Here is a 24,765-nt window from a genome sequence, read left to right as displayed (position 1 = left end):
AGTCTTGGTCACTCTGGTAACCTGAGTTACCCTCGTCGACAGTGGCTTAGATGGGGCAGATATGACAGGAGAAGAAAATTCCATCATCAACTGGGTCGCCAACAGAAGAGCAGTTGTCGTCGACGGGATCTTCGCCAACGGTATCTTAGTCGACAAGGTAGTGTCTATGGTCTTCAACGGCGATAGAGTCCTCGTCCGCAACGGGCTACTGGAGACTCTCATAGATGGTATTGGAGCCTGGATTGCCGTCATCTTTACTGTTGCCATCGAAAAAGTTGTCTTTTTAATTCAGATTGTCGTTGACGAGTGAGGGAATGTCGTTGACAATTTACTTTAATTTAGATTTTCGCCCCACAGGATCTGAAGAGAAGGCTATTTGGCGATCTCCTTCCCTTCTAGAAGGCATAGCAGGTACAGACAATGACGGCTCCTAGGAGTGTTAGCTCCCTTGTCTTTTTTCGAACTCTTGATGTCCTGGGAAGGCTTATGATGCTTCCTACCTTCACTTGAGGAACAGTCTTTGGATTAGGCCCTCTTCTGAGATGGCGGATCTCTCAATATCCTCCTCCATAGAAGGCATGGGTGTTTAGTTGTCTGAAGCTACAGTCGCAACCTTCCCTCTCTGTCCCTGAGGGTTTAAGTTGAAAAGGTGTAGCAGATTTTGCATTCTCTCACCTCATGCCTTGGGTAAAGGCAGTAAATACACTCTTTATGGGATTATCTGTGGACTCTTTTCTTGCCACAGGTCTTACTTGGGCGGAAAAGGCATTTCTTGCAAGATGCCAAGATTTGTAAAAGTTGAAGAAAAAAACTCAATAGCACTCAGGGAGACTCCCTTCCACACGAGGTGCAGGGAAAATCTGAGAGTACCTGCCTCTGCAGAGTGTGTTCTACAGGGTGCTGGCAGCTGATTGGCTGGGTTCCAACATTAGGTCATTTTTTTAAAAGAACAGATATGCTACCATTGATATGGCTTAAGGCCATTATAGCCTATCAAGCTGTTAAAGCACTACTTGAATATTTTACTGTGGGACTCCCATCTCAACGACAGGGAATGATTCAGGCATGTGAATCTATGAAAGATAGTCCAATACTGGATAACTTGTTTTTTCTTTACAGAAGATTGGGTCACAAGACCTGCTGCGACTCTACAATGCAACAGCATACTACCGCCACCTCAGATTGTTTTCCCTTCACCGGGGAGTATAAGTGGAGTCCGGTGTCAATGGCAGTGCGGTGTGCATAGCAAAGTTAGTTAAAGTACATGGAAAATCTGTGTAATCATTACTTACTTCCCAGGAGGAACAAAGGGCCCATTTGAATATATATCACTACATACTAAAACAGAATGGGGACAGGATAATATTTTCCATTTGTAACAGATGTGGCTGTAATATACATGGCCTACATAGACTATAAAGTTGTCCCTCTCAAAAGTGGTGGCTAGGGATTAGATGACCCAGGTCTGCAAAAGTGTTCTTAAGGCCAACTGACCAAACAAAGTATGTTGGGGTTGAAGAGTGTCAACACAATAATGCTTGATGGAAAGTATGTTGTACTGGCCAAGTAGCAGCCTTACAGATATTTGTTAAGGGATGTTACCCAAGCATGCCAGTTCTTCACGCTTTTGCATGTAGAGTGGGCTCACAAAGGCATGGGGAGCCCGGGCTTAGCAAGTCTCAATACACTTAACTATCCATATGGTAATGGCTACTTTAGAGGTGGCACAACCCTTGTCGGATTCGATGAAGACTACACAGAGCAGAGTAGACTTCCTAAAGGGCTCAGTACTATCAACATAGTACATATGCACTCTCTTAACACAAAGTGTGAAGGGACTTTTCAGCCACAACTCTAGTTGCGGAAAAAGATAGGCAGCATTGTTTTGGTCATGTGGAAAGGATAAACAACCGTGGGCAGGAATCTGCGGTAGGGACGGAGAACACTCCCTTTGCCAACATGAACGAAGGGTTCTTGAACTGTTAGCGACTGAAACTCACTGTGTCTGAGGTGGTTTGCCATTAGAAAATCAAACTTCCAAGACTTGTAGCTGACATAAGTGTAGGGGTTCAAAAGGAGGACCCATGAGTTGTCTGAGAACTATTCAGAGGTGCCAGTGACCTATTTAGCAGTATTACCCCCTGTAGTCCCTCCATGAATGCTTTAATGAGTGGTATGCTAAGCAAGGGAGAGTGTTGTCTGTTTTGGCAGAATTCTACAGCTGCTATTGAGAGTAAGCTTTTAAAAGTGCAGGGAAGGCCTACGTTTTATAAAGGTAGGAGGTAGGAAACAATGTCCTGCATGTTAAGACAACTTACCTGCTTGGAAATGTAGTAATGCATAAACCCTTTCTATTCTGTGCCACAGCAGGTGCCAGTAGCAGTCTTTTGCACTTTCCGCAAGATAAAACCATGCATTGCTCTGAGTGAATACGGTCACCAAACTTTAAGAGCTCAGTTGTCAAATTGCAAGGTTCAGCTGTTCGGGATCGGGGTGTCTAGGCTGACCATGGTGTTGAGTGACAAGGTCTAGTATATGCAGGCTTCTCATGAAAGTTGACTGATATCTCTAGGAGCACCGAATACCAGGTCAGTCTGGACCATGTTGGAGCCACGAGGATAAGGGTCAGGGACAATTTTCTCATCTTCATCAGGACAAGATGAAGGGTAGAAGCAGAAAAGCGTGGGCAAATATTCCGGACAAGTTCATCCATGGTGCATTGCCCATGGACCTTGGGTGCAGGTACCTGGAGGTGACGTTTTAGCATTTCATGTTTTCGGGAGTGTCAAACAGGTCTACTGCTGGGAGAATCACCCACCACTTAAAGTAACTGAGGGACTAGTTGGAGCAATTCCCATTCATAGACCTATTGATGCACCCTGCTGAGTAGATCCTTAAAGTTATTCTACACTCCCAGCAAACGTAATGTTCTGTCAGCAAAATGCGGTTATGAATTCCCAATGCCAAATGTGTTGTGCTAGTGCAGTGCTTTTGGAGCTGTGGAGGGTGGATGATGACACCACCTTGCCCTGGATGCAGAACATGGCTATTATGTTTTCTGTCTTTAGTATTAAGTGGTCACTGAAGCATCTGCGTTACAGCATTGGTTTTATCCTCACTGGAGGACAGGTGCAGGTCAAGGACTTCTGCTGTCTTTTAAATCACAACAGCAAAAGATGTGCTCTCCTCAGGGGCCAATCCAGTGTCTGGGAAGTTGTCTAAACCTCAAGTATCTTTTAATTCTCCATATCAATTGTCTTCATCATATTGTGGAAACATGTCCCCCTGACATCACTGTTATTCTAACTCTGATAAGAGTTAGTGACAAAAAGTTGATGCAATGTATGCTTGGGGTCGTGCATTAATGGCTGCGTGTGTCAGAATTAAGATGACTGACAAAAGGCTATGCTTAGTTGGGTTCGAAGATCAGTCTTAGCCACGGTTGAGACTAATTTGGATAGGAGTCAAAAACTAATATCGGATGTGGATCCACCAATGTCGATGTTGAAGTAACTGGTCCTCACTGTGGTGCTGGGACCAAAGTTGCACTATGCCCGGTGTTTGTTGCTTTTCCAAATAACCAAAGTTGAGAGCTACAGATGATGCAGAGGGTGAACACACCGGCAGAAGTCCAACTGGTGGCCCCTGTGGATCATTGGGGCCCAAAGGTGCACAATAGGGAGCAGGAAGCATGTCGGAAATGCAGAGCCTGGCCTCCGAAAAGGCCTCGACTTTCTGCGATGTCGCCACAGATCCGGAAAGTCTGGTTGCACTGGGACCAGACTGGAATCAGCTCATCAGGGGTTCATGAGCGACACCAGGTGGCATGTTGACTCCCTCAAGCATTCTCTGGAGATCAAGCATTCTCTGGATATCGACCATGGCAGGCAAGATTCTCGCTTGGATTTCTTGAGTTTCTTATTTGACTTTCCTGAGGACTGCGATGAAGATACTGTGGGAAACGGGCCGTCCTTTCCACTTTGACCACTCATGGTGCAGAGTCTTACTAGGTGATGTCCTTCGGGTTCATCGGCGCGCAGTCGTCGGAGGTCTGAGTCGTGTTCTGATCCGGAGTAACAAAGGCATACCCGGTAGGGACTTTTCATAGGCATCTGTTTGCAACAGTACATACTAGGTTTAAACCATGTCATTTTAGGAGGGGCCATTTCTCTTGCACATTTTTTAAGTTAAGAAAAATTAGAAACATCTCATCAGGTGAAAGGGGCACTGCTCTGCATCCGCACCTGAAGGCGTAAAAATAAAGTAAATGACGAACAAGTTACTTACCTTCGGTAACAATGTATCTGGTAGAGACATAGTCTAGCCGCAGATTCCTTAACTTAGAATATCCCCAGGCGTCAGACTGGATCCGGAAAACTTTCTGCAGCAGCACCTCTGCACGCCAGGGGGAGGAGCTGCACGACTCAGTCCTGACGTCGTCCACTGACATGACGTCAACAGAGCCATATATGCCCCTCCCAGCGCGCTGACGTCAGTTTTCTTCAGAGATAACTTTGTGTCACAACACGGAGCCACCATCAAAAACTGTGAGAATATAGGAAGGTGTGCAAAAAGGATGAAAAAGAAATTGAAAGGTGGAAAACAGCACCATAAAGGACAGTGTCAGGCACTGGATGTAAAAAGTAAAAAAAGTTAGAGCAGAGCACTGCTCTGAAAAACAACCCTACAAAGTGAAGGCCAAATCACCTTTAGAGGGATCTGAGGATGTGAAAAAACAGTCTGGCAGACGACCGAAAGTTCACGTTTATAATGTATAACCGTGAAAGACAACAAGTCCGGAACACAGGGTTAAGGATAATTCAGCACAAGATGTCACTGGAGAGAGACGTAGTAACCCCAATAAGAGACCCATAGAATGTGGCAGAGCCACTAGACTTGAACCAATGGGTCACCAGGGTGGTAAAAGACCCCAAAGCAAAGGTGAGTACGCGGTGGGGGAAAAACATGAAAGATCTCACATCACACAATCCAGGCCGAGCGCTGGAAAGAACACACAACATGAGCATACCGCCCTATCCCAAGAATGGGCTGAGTAGCAATGAAAATAGAGGAAGTATACTGTGTTGGAATGAAAAGAAATGTCACCCTGCCGAAGGGCAAGCCATGTAGATGGGGCGAGTATAGAAAGCCCACCCTGAGGACGGGAGGGCGTTAAGGAATCTGTGGCTGGACTATGTCTGTACCAGATACATCGTTACCGAAGGTAAGTAACTCTCATATCTGATAGAGAAATCTAGCTGCAGATTCCTTAACTTAGAATGGACACCAAAGCCATACCCCTAGAGGAGGCAGGTCTGCGACTGAACCCCACCAAGTTCCAGAGAGAACTTAACCGAAAAGAATGTGACCAAAACAGTGCAGTCAAGCATGTGATGAGGCACAGTGGGGACAGTAATGTCAGCGCAGCTAACTTCTAGACCATGAAGATCTGAAGAGAGCAGAGAATAATGAAAGGCACCACAAGCCGACAAGAACAGCACAAAACCCCTTTTGTATATATCTGGTTGAGAGAGGGAAAGCCCAAGCTAAAATGCACGTACTGGAGCAAAAGTTTACAACTTCAAAGGGGAAGATAAACCAAGCCTAGGTCCGGAGGGATGTGCAGGATCTGAAGTGTTAAAAAAAAGGTGATTACTGACAAACAGGCAGAACAGTGGAAAAAACTGTTGAACCTGCAAGATACATGGTACAATGGAAGCCAAAGGCAGACTCCTGCCCAGCAAATGCTGGTATGGGACAAGAAACGCATACTGGAGCTAGGGCTTGAAAGATCCACCAGATGCAATGCATCGCTGTAAGCAAAACCCAGAGGGATGGCAACCAGTATGATAGATAGAGCATACCTTCCCAGTACGTAGAATAGCGAAAGAAGCAGTGTTCAAGCTTCAGCAACTAGACGCATGTGAAAACACGGGCAGGCGACCAAACAAATGGACAGAAGACCGGTAGTAAAAGGGAGACACGCCAAGACATAGGTGGTCTGTCACGAACGGCGAAAGGCCAAGGGCACACAGCCGAGAGTCAAAGTAGGAGTGACACTAAGATATGTAAGCATTCCAGAAGGCACCTAAGCACATTGTGTGGATGTTAGAACCACACGAAGAAAGGAAAGACCTCCTGCAGGGCAACGTGAGCAGCTCCGATGCGTACAACATGAAGAGGGTAACGGCCCAAAAGGGACACCAGGCACCACATAGCGGTGGTGGCACAAGCCAACCAAGGACACTGCATAAAGGAAATAACCTGCATGCACCCTCTGTGCAAGACCGAGCAGATCCAGAAGAGAAAAAAAGAAACTAGATAAGGTAATAAGCAACATCCTCCCCTTGCCCAGGAGGAACCACGGTCCCTTGCAAGCTAGGTGGGAGAGAACCAGGGATGACAGTGAAAACAGTGAGGATCAATGTAAGTGCCATGGACCACAAGAAGCAAGTATTCCGAAGAGATACTCCCCATGAAAGATCACAATAAGGTCCAGGGAGAAGTGTGGAAACACCTGTGCGGGGCAGTAGAGAATGTGGAAAAAAACGCTGTGGGAAAAGCGGTAAGAAAAAGAGGCCACATACAGCAGAGATATAAATGCTAATCTAGAACCTTGGAGGACTAGCCCAATAAGGACTACGTGCCCAAGTCCGTACTAATAGTACTAAGCATTGCTTAACGGCAGCAGAGAAGGTGTGAGCCGTAAATCAAGGATTGAAGCACTACAGACAAGCAGGACCAAAGGCACCCGAAGTGCGATAGAGCGATGCTAAAACAGAGAAGGACTCCCCGAAGGATGTCCGTGAGGAATACTCCATAGGAGAGTATCAAGGTAAAGGCAATCGTCTAGTACCGGCATATACTCCACATAGGGTAAGTGTCAACCCATGATAAGGGGATCCTCTTGGGCAAAAACACAGTCAGAGGACTGAAAAGAAGACCAAATCAGCCATATGGCTGAACTTTTAACAAATGAGAGAAGGCCTAACAGCCGCAGACATCAACCGTGGAACCTACTATACACGTGCGTTATAGAGGTATAGTAAAATAAGGCAGAGATTTGTGCAAAAGTTATGGCAACCCGGACAACAGCCTGGAGACTGACGAATCTGCATGGCGATCAAAAAGGTCCACACCATTAAACAGTAGATCTCGGAGGGCATCCCGAATATTATCCGGGAAACGACTGTCGCGCAGCCATGCATGGCGGCGCAAAGCCACAGACCGAGAAAGAGCTCGCCCCACAGAGTCAGTGACATCAAGGGAAGAACGGAGTGATAATTGCGCCATTCCCCTGCCCTCAAGCAGAAGCCCAAGCAACTGAGACCGCGGCTCCTCTGGAACAGAAGGGAGAAGGTTCTCTACCAAGTCCCAAAGGGTCGAGGATGCACGTGCGAACACACACGCAGCATTTAAAGCACGGATACCAGCACTGGTAGAAGCAAAAAGCTGGCGAACACACGCGTCGAGCCACCTAGACTCCCTAGTGCGAGGCAATAAATGCAATGCAGATGTAGACTGCAAGGCAAAGGCCGCCTGAACCACAAGTCCCTGAGCCGTAGGATGAGGGGACAGGCAGAGTGGATCACCCGGAGCAGGACGGAGCCTACGAGCAATAGCCCGATCAACAGGGTCACCAGAAGAGGGTCTTGCCCATGTACCACGCAAAATGTCAAATAAAGAGCCGCCAAATGGCAGCAAAGGCTCCACATCTACAGGCTCCATATGGAGCAAATCCAGTAAAGGATCTGAAAGCAGAATAGCAGCCGCCCTGTGAATGGCACGTGCGTAAGCAGCACCAGCTTCAGTTGCCATCCGGCTAGGCGATAACAAACCGTCGGTAGGAGACTGTTGAAGACTAAGCAGTCATCTCAAGTGGATAAGCTGGAGACTGACCCGAAGGCCAGGCAACAAAAGGCACTTGCACCATGGGCCCCCGATGCGGGGAATCCATAGAAGCGTCAAACTCTTGACAAGGAAGAGGCATTGTTGCCGGCACCGGCGTCGATCAACACAGTCCTGAGGAAGCTTAGGTGTCGGCACTAGCGTAGATGGACGGCGGGGCAGAGTCGTCTGGAGGTAGACGAACTCTGCAGGGGACTGGACCTGAACGCCGTCCGACGTCAGTCCCACAGCAAAACGTGCATGTTTGTCAGACCAGAAATTGAGCGGGGCATCGGGGCCGGCACGACGTCAGCGCAGGAAGCCGTTCAGGGCTATGCGAAGACTGACGGGGTGGACTGGACGGGTGACTGGGAAGACCCACTGGGCTGTGTCCTGTCAGCGTTGTATCGTCTCTGGAACCGGAGTCAATGCACACTGCCGGCACCGAGGAAGAATCCGCTGGCGAGGACCCGACATGAGTGTCCTCCACCTATTTGGGACTCAAAGGCGCTCCAGGGACAGGTGGGGAAGTCTGAAGTGCCATAGAATACGCCTCCATTTGGGCACGCGTCGCATCAACCCCCGGAAAGGGTGAGTATGGCGGAAACTACTGCCGGGCACCTTTACCTGGCATAGAGCGAGAGGAACAGGCGCCATCAGTACGCGAATGGGAGGAAGACCTCCGTGCTTGCCGCTGGTGCTGCCTTCGAGCAACATTCACAGGAACGACCCCTGGAACGAGCCCGATCCGGAGGGGGGAAGAGACGACACAAAGGTGCTGGACCAGACAGCAGTGCGGCCAGCAGTTTCATATGGTGCTCTCTCAGGGACTTGGGCTTCATTCGCTGACAGGCATTGTACTCTTTGGAGTCGTGGTGCATGCCGAAGCAACACATACAGATGAGGTGCGGGTCAGTGCCAGACATCTGACGCGCACAGGCTTCACTAGACTTAAAACCCGAAGTCATTGCACACTGTTCTGGCGACACCGAAGGTGTCGAAAAGTCCTAAAAACCAGGCCAAGGAACTGCTGGTTTTCCAGGATCTGCGCTGGGACGTGGAAAAGGAGAAAACTGACGTTAGCGCTCTGCTGACGTCATGTCTGAGGATGACGTCAGGGCGATGTCGTGATGCGCCGCCTCTGGCACGCAGAGGTGATGGTGCGGAAAGTTTTCCAGATCCAGTCCAATGCGGAGGCCGGACTGGAGGAAAAACCTTGAAAAGGCCCTTTAGGAATTGCTTGATAATTCTTGCAGACCAAAGAGAAGGACCTGAGGATATTCTAAGTTAGAGACATCTAGCCGCAGATTCTTTATCAGATGTATATGATACTCTGTTTGTCAAATACAGAGCGGAACATCGATGTGGAGACCTATGATGCCACCTGCCAGCATGCAGGAGTATTGATTTTTAGTTGTCCAGATCCAGTCTGAAGTCTGGGAAATATTTACAAAGTATGTAATCTGACTTTAGAAGAATCCATCCGAAAATCATTTCACTTTGAATACTTTCACTTCTGACAATTGTGCAGTAGGCACTTTTAGTGCGGACAAATGGGCTCTCACATTAAAGTAATTATAATTTCACACTAGATGGCCTAATACAAATATACAATTAAACACTAATGTGCGCAAGGCACAAAGTACTAACTAGTGAAGATGTTTTCATGAAATAGGGGTACACACCCATTCTTTAACAATGCATCGCTACAGCATGTATTGTGTAATGAAAAAATCCTTACCTCCGCATTCTTCAATTATTTCAGCTATTGTGCTTGCCTCATCACTGGCCATTAGCAGGATATTCTTGAGGCCATCAAGGACTACCTGTACAACCTGTGAGTCCTTGACTGATAGCAAGTTGCAGAATGGTGGGATTACATTCTGCTGCACCAAATACTCCACCTTAAGAAACAAAACAATTTTAGAAATGTTATCACATCACAATTGTTCAGCGAAACACTCCTTTAAAAAAAAAAAAAAAAAAAGAAAGAAATGAAATAAGAAAAGCATGCCCAATCGTAAACAAAGCAACCAGAGTGTGAGAACCATCAAACCCGTACCTGGAGTTCGATCAGCCAACATGACAAGTAACTTTACTAAAGATTACTTGTCTACAAATTACTGCTGTGCTAAAATTTGACAAACTTAAAGATTTAATTTGTCAGATATTACTGCAGTAGTGTTGCTTACTGTCCCTGCAAACATATATGTTTCTCGGCACGTTTCCACAGAAGTCAGATTACCAAACTGACAATGAAGCTTTGGAATGTACTCTGAAAAAGAACAATACGTTTGATGCATTCAAAATTGAATACCAACACCTATTAAAAATTATTTTCACGTTCCATTCATGTATATGCAACAAAGGAGCTTTCTTATTTCACATCTGTGACTGTCAGTGGCCATTTCGGTCTTATAATTATCCACAAAGATAGGAGTCTTTAAACTTCAACAGGCTTCATCATTATTGCTTTCAATTCTAACATACAGACACATTGCCAGTCAACTTGTTTGGTCTCTTACTACTTCGGCACATCTTCAGGGAGATTATTAGCAGATCAAGAGGACTGACATCTTGCAAAACGGTGAACCAGTAGTTATGTGATAGCAAAATCATTATCTATATTAGATGTAGACCAATATCACAAAACCAATAAAGGTGTAAAACTGAAAGATCAGGTTGCTTTCATAGTCTACCTTGCATCACATTTTCACACAAGTCGGCATTCAGCTTTTTTTCAGTCCTGCTTAATTTAACTTGTAGAATAAATTGCACCTCTCGTCTGTTCTTTCCAAGAAGCATTTTAGTGCTCTGTAACTTTATGCTATTGGAAGATTTTCCATTAAGAAAATGGGGTCTAACCCAGAGAAAGTCAAAGGACCTGGGTACCAAATAAAACAGCAAACAGTGCTCCTAGACACAATTCGATCAAAACACTTCAATGTAACACTCTTCTTTTTAAATTTAAGTTACTTCACGAGATTTAATCCTGAAAAATAAAAAGGAAAGAACATACAAACAGCCAAATAAGTAATTATTCTTGTTAATGTTACCCAAAATATTTAGAACACCAAATTTATATGGGGCAATATAAATTTGCATTTTATTTCACATTTTTATATATACATTGTTAAAAACAACAAGATCAGGGGAATGCTGCCAGGTGCAGTCGAAAGTCGTGCTCAAGTGAAAGAGAAAATAAATGAAAAAGAAAATCAAATAATTTACACAAGAGCTAATGTTCTATTCCCTTTGAAAGAGCCTACCCCACGTATCCAATCATACGGTTTACATACAGTTGTTGTGGGGAAGCAGGGGTACAGGCTTCAAAAAGGGGGGAGATTGTCGACGTTTCGACCCTTGCGCTGTTGAGGAATAAGCCCCTCAGCTATGGGTCTTCCTCAGGACGGATAGGGGGTGAGGGGAGAGACCTAAATTGTAGTAAGACAGCGCCCCAGCAAAGAGGTCAGCCACCAATTAATGATGTGCTCAAATATTCCACATGGAAAATACGATTCTATTTCTCAGCGACCTCACAGGAGCACGACATCGCGAGCGGCTCCGCTGACGTCACCGACACCATAATAGGCCCACGCCGGCGTGATGACATCAGTTCCTCATTTTTTTCCGTGCCTTCGAGGCACACGGACGGACCGACAACAGTAGATATATACACAGTGCACACAGTACAAAATAGTCAAGGTAACAGTGCGATTACAACATAGCAAATCATGTACAACACATTTCCTTTGAAGATAACGTGCAAACATTAAAACCTTGCTATCATCCCAGGAATAGAAGAGTGGACAACGGGGAGGCGGGAGGGCATGTGAGGAATCCACAGGCAGATACTGTATCCACCAGAAAAAGCGTTACCGAAGGTAAGTAACTTGTTCTTCTGATGGATACATCTGCCAGTGGATTCCTCACCTTGTGAAAAGATTCCCACAGCAGTCCCCACTCCCGGAGGAGGGTGGCCACTCTCCTATACCAGAAAGTCCTGAAGGACAGAGCCCGCAAAGTGGCCGTCCCTCCTCACTTCGGTATCAATCAGTAATGCTTTGCAAAAGTGTGGAGGGAGGCCCAAGTTGCAGCTCTACAAACATCCTCTACAGGAACACCCCTAGACAAAGCAGATGTTGATGACCTTGCTCTAGTAGAGTGAGCTCTTATATCTGATGGAGGTTCCTTACCCGCTAGGGAGTAGCAGATCTTGATGCATAGTATAATCCATCTTGAAAGTGTGCGCTTGTGCACAGCTCTTACTTTTCTGCAGCCAGCAAACCCAACAAAGAGCTGGTCATCGACTCGATAGTCTTTTGTCCCATCAAGATAAAAGCTCACCGCCCTCTTAGGGTCCAGGCGGTGAAGTCTCTCCTCCTCCTTGGAAGGATGAGGGGGAGGATAGAAGGTAGGACGGGTAATGGACTGCCCCAGATGGAAGGGAGTAACCACCTTAGGCAGAAAAGCAGCCCTGGTCCTAAGAACCATTCGTTCAGCATGAATGGTCAAGAATGGGGGCTTTGAACTAAGAGCTTGAAGCTCACTGACCCTCCTTGCTGAGGTAATTGGAACCAGGAAGACGGTCTTAAAAGATAAAAGTCTCATGGAACACTTGTGCAAAGGTTCGAAAGGTGAACCTATCAAAAAAGTAAGCACAAGATTCAAAGTCCCATTGAGGCACAATAAAGGGAGTAGGAGGAAATTTATTTGCAAGGCCCTTAAGAAAATTTAAAACCACAGGAGATTTAAACAGACGGCTGATCCGGCAGGCAGAGAAAAGCCGACAAGGCCGAAAGATAACCCTTGATTGTTGCTACAGCAAACCCTTGCCGAGCCAAGGAAAGAGCAAACTGAAGCATGTCAGACAATCGAGACTTCAAAGGGTCAATGGACTTCTCCCCACATCAAGTAACAAATTTAGACCACCTGTAAGAATAGATAGATTTGCTGGAATCACACCTGGCCGATAGAATGACATCCACCACGTCATGTGGGAGAGAAAAATAATGCAGGTTGCCCCGTTCAATCTCCAGGCATGAAGGTGTAAGGTCTGGAGGTGGGTGTGTAGAACCTGCCCCTCCCTCTGAGAGAGGAGATCTGCCCTGAGAGGGAGACAGAGCGGCAGGCACGAGGAGAGGTGGAGAAGATCTGTGTACCACACCCTTCTTGGCCAATCCGATCAATATGACTTGGGCCCGGTCTTGGCGAATCTTCCTCAGAACCCGAGGAATCAAGGGTATGGGGGGGAAACGCGTAAAGGAGTTGTGAGCCCTAACTCAACTGAAACGCATCCCCCAAGGCTCCGTGCATCGAAAACTGGAGAATGCAGAATGACTGGCAGTGAGCATTCTCGTGAGTGGCGAACAGGTCCACCTGAGGAGTCCCCCACGTCCGAAAGACGTGACAAACTATCTCTGGATGAAGCCTCCACTCGTGGTCGGCTGAGAACTGCCGACTGAGACGGTCTACACGCACGTTCAGAACTCCGGCCAGATGATTTGCCATCAGACAAATCTGATGGTCCTGAACCCAAGACCAGAGGCGCAGAGCCTCTCTGCAGAGACACTGCGACCCCACGCCTCCCTGCTTGTTGACATACCACATTGCGGTGGTGTTGTCCATCAGGACTTGAACCGACCGACCGTGAAGGGAAGGGAGGAAGGCCTTGAGTGCAAGACGTATTGCCTGTAACTCCAGAAGGTTGATGTGAAGCAACCTTTCCTCTGGAGACCAAATACCTTTGATCTCCAGATCCCCCAGATGAGCACCCCACCCTAGTGTGGATGCATCGTAATCACCGTGGCAACCAATGGAGGCAGATTGAAAGGCTTTCCTTGAGACAGATTGCCTTCCACGCCCCTTCAAGTCAGATCCGCCGCAGCTTCTCTGGAGATCCTCACAGACTCCCCGAGATGTCCGTTGTGTTGATACCACTGCCTGTGGAGGCACCACTTGAGTGCCCTCATATGCCAGCGTGCATTGTTGACCAGCAGAATGTAGGAAACCATCAGACCGAGCAGACGTAGGACCTTCAGGACTGGAACGACCCTCCATTGTAAAATAAAGGAATCATTTCCTGTATGTCGAGAATCCTTTGTAGTGGAGGGAATGCCCGACACACAGTGGTATCCAGTACCGCACCTATAAACACGTTGCGCACCAGGTGAAATTTGGGCACATTTATCGAGAAACCCAACCTGTACAACAACTGAGTAGTGACCTGCAAATGATGGAGCACTTTCTCTGGGGATCCCGCTTTGATCAACCACTCGTTCAGATAAGGGAATACTGGTATCACTGACCTTCAGAGATGTGCTGCCACAACAGCCATCACCTTAGTGAAAACTCGAGGTGCAGTTGTAAGACCCAATGGAAGGACCGCAAACTGGTAATTGTGCGATCCCACCGTAGAAACGGAGATACTTCCTGCAGGACTTCAGGATGGGAATATGGAAATGAGCATCCTGCAAGTCAATGGACACCATCCAGTCTTCTTTCATCAACGCCTGAAGAACCTGTGCAAGGGTGTGCATCTTGAACTCCTGTTTCAGGTACAGGTTCAAGACCCTGAGATCCAGGATTGGACGAAGTCTGCCATCCTTCTTGGGAATCAGGAAATACCGGGAGCAGCATCCCTTATCCCTTTCCCGCTCCGGAACCACCTCTATCGCACCCTTTATTAGCAGTGCCAGGACTTCCTCCAGCAGAAGCAACAGGTGGTCCTCTGAGCAAAAACCTTGGCAAGGAGGATAATTTGGGGGAAATTCCCGAAAGGGAAGTTCATACCCATTCTCTAAGAGCTTGAGAACCCAAAGGTCCGATATAACAGATTCCCAATCCCGTAGAAAATAGGTAAACCAGCCCCCCACAAAATAGGTAAGCCGGCCCCCGGATTGGCGGATCTAGGGCTGCTTTGCTGTTGTAGGAGGGGGGTGGGTAGAATAAGAGGAGGAGGAGGAGGAGGAGGAGGCCTGACGTCCACGAGGACGAGCTCTTTGTCTACCCCTGTATGAGTTATACAATGGGTTTTGCTGCTGCTGCTGTGTCTGCTTATAGGGACTTAAAGAAGATCTTCCGAAGCCCCTGTACCGTCTGCTCACAGAACCTCTAATTTGCAATCCCAAAGACCTGGCTGTTGCCCTGCTGTCTTCGAACCTTTCCAATGCAGCATCAGCTTTCTTTCCGAAAAGGCCTGAGCCGTCAAAGGGCAAATCCATTAAAGCAGCCTGAACATCCGTTGAGAACTCAGAAGTCTTCAGCCAGGCAGCCCTTCTGGTGGCAATTGAAGACCCCATGACCCTAGCCACTGAATCCGCTGTGTCCATACCGCTCTGTATGACCTGCCGAGCAGCAGCCTGAGTTTCAGCAACCACCTCATTAAAATTATTTCTATCCTCTTCAGGAAGTTTAGGAGACAATTGCATAACAGTATCCATCAACGCATGGATATAACGACCTAGTAAGCAAGTGGCATTTGTAGATTTAAGGGCCATGCTACCTGATGAAAATACTTTTTTTGCAGATTGGTCCTGCTTTTTGGAATCATTATCACCAGCTACCTTGGTTAAAGCACCTGCAGATTTTTTAGAGCAGGCAGCTTGCACAACCAAACTCTCCGGCAAGGGATGAGTGGACGAAAAGTCAGGGTCACCACGAGCCACTCTATAACGCCTTGCAACGGCCTCGGAAACCGCAGGAGCAGTAAGAGGTATAACTCCACACCTCCAGGATAGGATCAGTCAGAGCATCAGTAAATGGAAGTATAGGCTCAACAACAGATGAAGGAGAATGGAGGACTTCGGTCAGAATGTTCGATTTATACTCCGCAGTGGGCAAAGTCAAATTGAGTAAATATGCTGCCTTTTTAATAACAACATGATAGGGTGCAACATCTTTAGACGCAGCATCCGACACCGAGACTAACTCCTAATCAGGGGCCAGTTCAAGACCACTTGCCTCTCTTAAATCATCGAAATAATCCTCCAGTTCCTGAAGCTCACCCTCTTCAAACTCAGCTTCCCTATGACTCCTCTCCTCCAAAAGGCGCTGGGCTTCACACCTAGACCACTCCTTCCGAAGAGACGTCGTCGGATCCGGAATGGACTCCGAAGGGGCCGGAGCCGGCGTCGAACGCGGAGCCGGAGCCGAACTTCGAGTTGGAAGATCTCTAGGTTGTTCCGGAGCGGGTGAAGCCATAAACGGCATCGATGACCTCGGCGGCGCCGAGAGATGCCAAGGCGGAGTCGGCGCCGGCATGAAAGGTGCCGGAGCATAAGCTTGGGGAACTCCCAAATTGTATGCCAAAGAACCCATGGGAACAGCTGGTGCTTAAGAGGGGTACATGGCTCTCGCATAAACACTATACATGGTGTTTAAAAAATGCAAAGGATCCTGTCCTGGACCCGGAAAAGGAGGATATGAACCCACCGGCTGCTCCTGAGGAGGCTGCACCGGAATAGACTCCTCTTGTTCCTTGGGTTGGTGAACCGGAGTCGACAAGCCCTTAGGAACAGGAACCTCTTCCTCTTCATATTCTGAAGACTGAGATGGAGCCGGATTCGATACCGGAGCCGGTGAATGCTCTGGTGACTCAAACGGTAAGGCCTCACCTTCCGGATTCCGCTCTGGAGAAGAAGTTACCATTTACTTACGATGTCGTCGACCAGACTACTTCGCCCTCGAATCCGACTCCTTTCCCGAATGGTGCCTTGATCCATGCTTCCTCTTCTTATGTTTTTTCTTCGATGACCTGGAAGCATGTCCCAAAGTCGACTTCGAAGCCGACCGGGACCTCTACTTCGAGCGCCTCGCTCTCAAACTCTTCTTGGCCCCTTTACCTTTTTATTTGGCAACCAGGAGTTTCGCCTCTTGTTCACGAAGAGCCTTTGGATTCATATTCAAACAGAATCGACAACCTTGGACGTCGTGATCTGAACTAAGGCACCATAAACACTCGTTATGCAGATCTGTGATGGACATCATTTTCCCACCTTCACCACACAGTCCAAAACCAGTCTTATTAGACGACATCACGACAGAAGACCTTGACACTGGAAAGATACAGAAAACCTACAATAGTAAAGTTACTATCAATGCAACAGAAGATCCCTCAAAACAGCGTCGATGACGCGTAAAAAATGGAACTGATGTCATCACGCCGGCGTGGGCCTATTATGGTGTCGGTGTCGGAGCCGCGCGCGAGGTCGTGCTCCTGTGACGTCGTTCACGCCGCTGAGCTACAAAAGAATTTTCCGAACGCTGCTGACGCAGGGGGATATTCACAAGGTGAGGAATCCACTGGCAGATGTATCCATCAGAAAATTAGTTAGTATGTTAGGCGTACCACCTCCAAGCTAGTATCATCCCTAAGTGGGCTACTGTGAGGTGAACACGATTTATCAGAAGTAGAGATATTTGTGATGGCACACTTGGAAATTGGAACACAGGAAGTGGTCATACACGGGGCTTAGTGACCCCAAGGGTCAGTAGCCCATTGGCTACTACCCTATAGTCCTGTAATGCCCCATAAGTCAGTATTTAGGGGAGTGCTTGGCATCAGAGGAACAGATCCTGATGCCCTAAGAAGAGAGGACACCGAAGAGCCATTAAAGTAGACTAGGGGAAAAGAAGCAGCTGACCTGGTACCAACCCTGCCGGCCTGTCCGGCAGGGTTGGTACCTGCATCCGCAAAAAGAACAATTGATGGACAGAATGCAAAATGTCATACATTCACCCGAGTACAGAGATCTGGGTCTATGCTCACCATGCCATTCCAGTTTGGACCCAGCCATAGGCAAATCAGTCCTGACCCTGCGCCCAATAGATTGATTCCAGTGGCATGGAGAGCACGGGACCCACGTCTGAGCATACCCGTCCCACTCGGGGTGACAAATGCAAAAAGAACAATTGATGGACAGAATGCAGAAAATTTCATACATTCACCCCAGTAGAGAGATCTGGGCCTTAAACCATCTTTTTTTGCTCACCATGCCATTCCAGTTTGGACCCAGCCATATGCAAATCAGTCTTGACCCTGCGCCCAATGGGAACAGTCCAGCCCGAACTGCCAGGCCAGGTCCTCCCTGGACTGTAAACAAGCATCCTAGGACCGGTTTCAGGCTTTCAGCCCTCATCAGCCAGGATAGCTTGATTCCAGTGGCATGGAGAGCCTGTCTGCCTCCTTCATAGAAAACTTCGCTAAAGTCGACTCGTCCTGCAGCTGTTGACCCCAGAAACCTGGGAGGACTGCCAGCCTTCAAAAAGACTCAAGACCTCCTGTGAACAGCTGACTTTTTCTGAAGAAGCTCCAAAAGAGAAAACTGATCTGGAACCGTCAAAACTAGACACCCGAAGTCACCAATGCACCAGTTGCCTCCGGCCAGAGTTGAAGTGGCCACCGCTATCAACAAGGTCCCCCAGCCCTCCAGAGCTCGATTCCATCATTATATCACACCTCCTAGACTTCCAGACATTGCCTGCAGCCTCTACACGCAGGCCCCATCAACAGTGACTGCTTCGATAAGGAGAAATCAGACGCCTAAGGACACCTATGCAACTGTGGTCCCTGTGCCTGTAAGACGAGGACCAGGTGTCCCACCGTCCCGGAGCATTACAAGGCCTGAGCCCACTTGCAGGCTCAGCCCAACTGGCCTCCTAAGCAGAGCCTGTAGCCTCTTTATGCAGTGACTGATCGCCATCGAAATATATTGGGCTCATGATGCTGTTTTGCACCCTGTGCCGCTGCTGGTGTTCTGTCTTGGACCTTGGCCACCACTCCTTAACTCCTGGAGATTGGTCTTGTAAGTCGCTGTATTCTACCTATTTGCAGAACAGGTACTTCAATCCATAGGATAACATTGCCGAACTCCAAAATTGCACTGTGGGCACTTTTTAAAGTGAAAAGAATTTATATTTAAAAACTTAATTCGCCTGAACAACTTTTCTATGATGCCTAAACATATATAAAGATACTTGCTATTTTTATAAATTGGTGTGGATCACCTTCTTAAGTCGTGTGTGTCATTTATTGATCATTGTATGCATTTGCAAATGCCTTGCACTCCTCTGTGTTAAGCCTAAGGCAGCTCGACCACTCTACCGGCTAATAGAGCACTTTGGGATTGCATAGCAAGCCCATATCCACTCATAAGGGAACCCCCAGACACTTTACACAGTATATCAGATTATTGATATACCAAATAACGAGCCAACTTCATACAATAGGTGACTCAAGGTGTCCGCCTTCACATTTAGAGCATGCACCAGATGGTCCACCAGCAGAAAAATGCCCTACAGTACAGACTACAGAGTACAGTACAGACTGATTTGTGCCCCCGGTGCCGTGGTGCATCTGCTGCCCCTGCCTTACTCTCCCTTTGACCCTCCATCTTGTTGACTTGTTCCCTGGCCCGCCCCTCCTCCCTGCTACCGCCTCCCAGCTGCTGCCCCTCCCACGCTCCGCCCCCTCCACCATCCATTTATGGCCAATCCCCCCATGCGCAGCGTCCACGCGCTACGGCCACGCCGAAGGTGCGCCAAAGGTAAGCCCGCCTACGCCCGTCCGCGCCCGGATCGCGCCAGAGCCCCTGGTCCTCGCAATGCCCAGCCCTCCCGCATTACTTACGATGCCTCCACCCTCCTAGCCCTTAACCCCGGCCGCTCCCCCAACTGCGTCCAAGCCGCTCCTGGACACACCCATGGACCCTTCTCATGCTACTCCTGCAAATTCGACGGCACCAAAACCAACTCCTCATCCACCGACACCAAGCAGAGACCCGACACCAACCACCTAAAATGCATCCTGCTCAACACCCGCTCAGTCCACAGACACGCCATCGAACTTTGGAATCTACTAGACACCATCTCTCCCGACGTCGCGTTCCTGACAGAAACATGGATGAACGCCTCATCAGCCCCTGACATCACCATTGCCATCCCGGAAGGATACAAGATCATCCGTAAGGATCGCATCGACCAAACAGGAGGAGGCATCGCTATCGTCCACAAGAACTCCATCCGCATCTAAACCAGCTCAGACGTCAACCTAGCTAGCGCCGAACACCTTCACTTCCAGATCCACACCGACCCCAAGACCACACTCAGAGGCACTCTCCTCTACAGGCCTCCAGGACCCCGTGCTAAATTCTGCGACGTTATCACCGACTTCATCACCCCACACGCCCTCCCCTCCGAGGAATACATCCTACTGGGAGACCTCAACTTTCACCTGGAAAAGAGCAACGACAGCAACACCACCTCCCTTCGGGACAACCTCGCGAACCTCGGACTCAAACAACTTGTCTCTACGCCCACCCACATCGCAGGTCACACACTCGACCCCATCTTCACCTCCAGCAAACATGTCTCCTTCAGTCACACCACTACCCTCCATTGGACGGATCACAGCTGCGTACACTTTTTCTACAATAAAACCACCACTCACAACCGACCTCAACCTACTCTACGAAGAAACTGGAACAAAATCACCATCGACCAGATCTCCTCTTCGCTTCTTCAAAACCCACCTACCCACTCCTCAAACCCCGACCAAGCAGCATTTAACCTCACCCAATGGCTATCCAACAGCGCCGACATCCTAGCACCGCCAAAAAAACGTCAAATCAAACTTGGCAGCAATAACGCCTCCTGGTTCAATGATGATCTTAAGAAATCGAAGAAACTGTGCCGCTCCCTGGAGAAGGCCTGGAAAAAAGACCCAAACACCAGCACCAGGGACGCCTTCAAAAACGCCACCCGCATACACCACCAACTGATCCGGACTGCCAAGAAAGCCGCATTCAAAGACCGACTAGACAACAACGCCCACAACAGCAAGGAACTATTCAACATCGTCAAAGAATTCACCAACCCCTCAGCCAACTCCAACGACATCACCCCCTCGCAAGCCCTCTGCGACTCCCTAGCCTCATTCTTCCACAACAAAATTGCAGACATCCACAACAGCTTCGACATCCAACCCGGAAACTATCCCACCTAATCTTCTGCCGTACCTGCACCCTCCTCGAACATCCTTAACAACTGGAACCCAATCTCCACCGAGGACACCATCCGCCTGATGAACTCCATCCACTCAGGATCCCCCACAGACCCATGTCCTCACCACATTTTCAACAAAGCAGACTCCATCATAGCACCACACCTCCGAGACGTCATCAACTGCTCCCTCAACTCCGCAACCTTCCCGGAAAGCTGGAAACATGCCGAACTCAGCGCCCTCCTGAAGAAACCCACAGCTGACCCCACCGAACTCAAAAACTACCGCCCTATCTCACTCCTTCCATTCCCGGCCAAAGTCATCGAAAAAGCGGTCAACAACCAGCTAGCCACATTCCTCGAAACCAACAAATCCCGCGACTCCTCACAATCCGGCTTCCGAGCCAAACACAGCACGGAGACCGCTCTCATCGCAGCAACAGACGACATTCGAACTCTACTAGACAACGGAGACACAGTCGCCCTCATCCTCCTCGACCTCTCCGCAGCCTTCGACACAGTCTGCCATAACACTCTCCTACAACGCCTCAATAACATCGGGATCCAAGGAAAAGCACTGGAATGGATCACCTCATTCCTCACCGGAAGAACCCAGAGAGTCCGCCTCCCACCATTCAAGTCCGAGGCCACTGAAGTCATCTGCGGCGTACCCCAAGGTTCCTCACTCAGCCCCACCCTCTTCAACGTATACATGAGCCCCCTCGCAACAATTGCTCGCCAACACAACCTCAACATCATTTCCTATGCAGACGACACCCAACTGATCCTATCACTCACCAAAGACCCCAACACCGCCAAAACCAACCTACATGAAGGCATGAAAGAAGTAGCAGAGTGGATGAAGCACAGCCGTCTGAAACTGAACTCAGACAAAACAGAAGTCCTTATCTTAGGCACCTCCCCCTCCGCTTGGGACGACTCTTGGTGGCCAGAGGCCCTTGGAAAAGCACCCATCCCGACGGACCACGCACGAAACCTGGGCGTCATCCAGGACTCCTCTCTCTCGATGAACAGACAAGTCAACGCAGTCTCATCTTCATGCTTCAACATCCTCCGCATGCTCAAAAAAACATTTCGCTGGATCCCCACCAAAACCAGAAAGACAGTCACCCATGCACTCGTTACAAGTCGCCTGGACTACGGAAACACCCTATACGCCGGTATCACCGCAAAACTCCAGAAAAAGCTCCAACGCATCCAGAACGCATCAGCCAGACTCATACTAGACATCCCACGCAAAGACCATATCTCTAGCCACCTGAAAAACCTCCACTGGCTCCCCGTCAATAAGAGGATTACATTCCGACTCCTAACCCACGCACACAAAGCACTCTACGAACTTGGACCCGAATGCCTCAACACACGACTTTCCTTCTACACCCCCTCTCGCCAGCTTCGATCTTCCAACCAAGCCCTTGCTACCATTCCTCGCATCAATAAATCCACCATGGGAGGCAGATCCTTCTCCTACCTCACAGCTAAAACCTGGAACTCTCTCCCCACCCACCTACGTCTCACACAGAACCACCTAGCATTCAGAAAGCAACTTAAAACCTGGTTATTCGACAAGTAACTCCCTTCCCCTCCTCAAGCGCCTTGAGACCCTCTGGGTATGTAGCGCGCTATATAAATTTCTGACTTGACTTGACTATTGGCACAAATGCAACCCCTCTCAAACACAAGGTCCACAAACACTTTGCCTGTTGATAACAAACGGTGGTATTTCCAGAGTAGGAGGAATTAACCGCTTTTAGGAAAAGGGGGACTGTTTGCAACTTAACCAACCTGATGGGCATTTATTTTTTTGAGGGGGACCAAGTCCCCCATACTGCCAATTTCCCAAAATGAGCACCCGCGTCCAGCAACAGTTATCTACCTATTCCCAAGGGGTTTGGAATCAGCGCTGAGAAAACAATGACCAAGTAGACAATGGTCACAATCTTGGTGTAGCCTCTGCTGAAAGGCTGGAAGAGACACAATCTCGGCTTCTCCGTGGGGCCTCAAATATCCAGAATGGAGGAACAGCATGTATATATCTACTCCAAATTGATGCCTCCAAGTCATAGGGCTGCCCTCTTAGCCTCTTCTCCATACATAAAATACAGCGGACACTACAGTTTCACAGTTTTTTGCATGATTACCTCTCACAGTAGAGACTAATTGCCAACTCAGTTCTTGGAGGCGACTTGCAAGATCAGGTACAGAACTCTTGATGAAGATGTGGTATAGCTCTGAATTTAGCATATATACACAAGACAGTATAATTGGATGTGAAGAAGCCGATGCTGTCCCTTGTTGAAAAACAAACATTTAATCTTTTTCACATCTTATATCTGCTAGACCTCTTAGGAATAGGTAGGCTCTTACCTTTAAAGATGATGGGAATTGCATACAAGACTACGGATTTGAACATTTTTGCAGATCTGCATATTATAAACACTTGACTAAAATGAAGCACTGAGAATCATTGTACACAATCTTTGGCTCATTTTCTGGATACCTCAGAAAACATGGAACCAGTGTTAGTGCATAAACTGGTTTCCAAGAACACAGGATGGCGAACATGTAACTTAAGCTATAATATTGGAAGTAACTGTTTGCTGAAAGGTGGGATTATTGTGAGGTTTTGTTGCAGATTTCTTGGAGGTTAGCACCACAGTTAAAAATGTTACTGCACCTGAAAATGATCCAGTCACAATGCATCACAGGCTCTATGAACCCTCTTGCTGTTGCATCTATTTTCTTCGGGCAGGTGCTTTGCAGTCAGACTTGCATCAAACAGTATTCCTATAACCTGACACTTTCTGCTGCCCACTGGGCCCTATCTGTTGGTAGCACTATTTTTAGATATTTTCATTGACAAAAAAGCTCTGTAACAATAACTGTAATGCCCTCTTGACTACCTTTAGCTCCAAGGTATTTATTTAGTAGATTGCCATTCCTGAGGCGGAAGCCGGGAATAGAAGCTAAGCTGTCTGAATTTTACTGTGTGTTTTTAAAACTATTTGCACTTCCCTTTACTCACCTGCACCTTCGCGCATTTCTCACCCTCAGCCGATTAGGCGCTGTCGGGAAGATCAGAAAGGAACGCTGATCATTTTCATAGCCACCATCTTGGGGGAGTATTCGGGGTGGAGGACTAGTTGTCTTGCCCCTCCTGCCCTCACAAGGAAAAAATGGCCTTATCCACCCAGACGCGCAGCGGGCGCGCCAAAGGCAAGCCTGTCTGCGCCATCCGCGCCAGGCCGGGCCCTGTTTAGATAGCTCCACTCAGACAGTTTAGATAGCTCCACTCCAGCAGACAACCTGGACCTTGATCAGGCTGAAGCCAACATTTCAGACTGGCTACTAGCAGCAAGTAATATACACGCCCCACTAAAAAGACTTGCAACCGCCCGTCGTTTGGATGCCCAGAAGTGGTTTCGCACGATCTGAGGGTCCAAAAACTAGATATCCGCCAAAAATAGCGGAAATGGAGAAGGGCCTATGACCCACTCGTAAAATCTCTCTATCTGGCTGCACCAGCAGATTACAAGAAAACCATCATCCAAGCTAAAGCCTCATTTCTTGGATATAATCGAACACTCGAAAAACAAATCTAAAGACATTTTCGCAATTGTCAACAAGTTATCCAACACTGAGAGAATTCTTTCTAAATCGGTGGTCACCCAAAATCTGTGCAACTCTCCTAATGAATACTTTCTTGATAAAATCGCCACCATCAAAGCCAGCATCCCAGTCATCGATTTTAAGCCGGTCTCCCCGGCACACATCTTTAGTACCTGCTCCTTTGATCACTTGCCACCTCTTGATGTACACTTCCTACAGGCCCTATTGACTAGGGTAAAATCTGGCTCC

General features: G+C 48.1%; 1 protein-coding gene across 1 annotated transcript in view; it reads right to left on the bottom strand.

The window, feature by feature from the left end:
• KPNA3 (karyopherin subunit alpha 3) overlaps positions 1-24,765 on the bottom strand; it is an 855,988-nt gene that overhangs the window by 136,470 nt on the left and 694,753 nt on the right. The window contains exon 15 of the mRNA XM_086934956.1: positions 9,629-9,791. Within this exon, the coding sequence (XP_086791082.1) occupies positions 9,629-9,791 (163 nt within the window). The remainder of the gene's footprint in view (positions 1-9,628; positions 9,792-24,765) is intronic.

This window comes from Lissotriton vulgaris, chromosome 8, assembly GCF_964263255.1.
Source record: "Lissotriton vulgaris chromosome 8, aLisVul1.2, whole genome shotgun sequence".
NCBI classification, from domain to species: domain Eukaryota; kingdom Metazoa; phylum Chordata; class Amphibia; order Caudata; family Salamandridae; genus Lissotriton; species Lissotriton vulgaris.
This window is presented reverse-complemented; position numbering and strand designations above follow the sequence as displayed.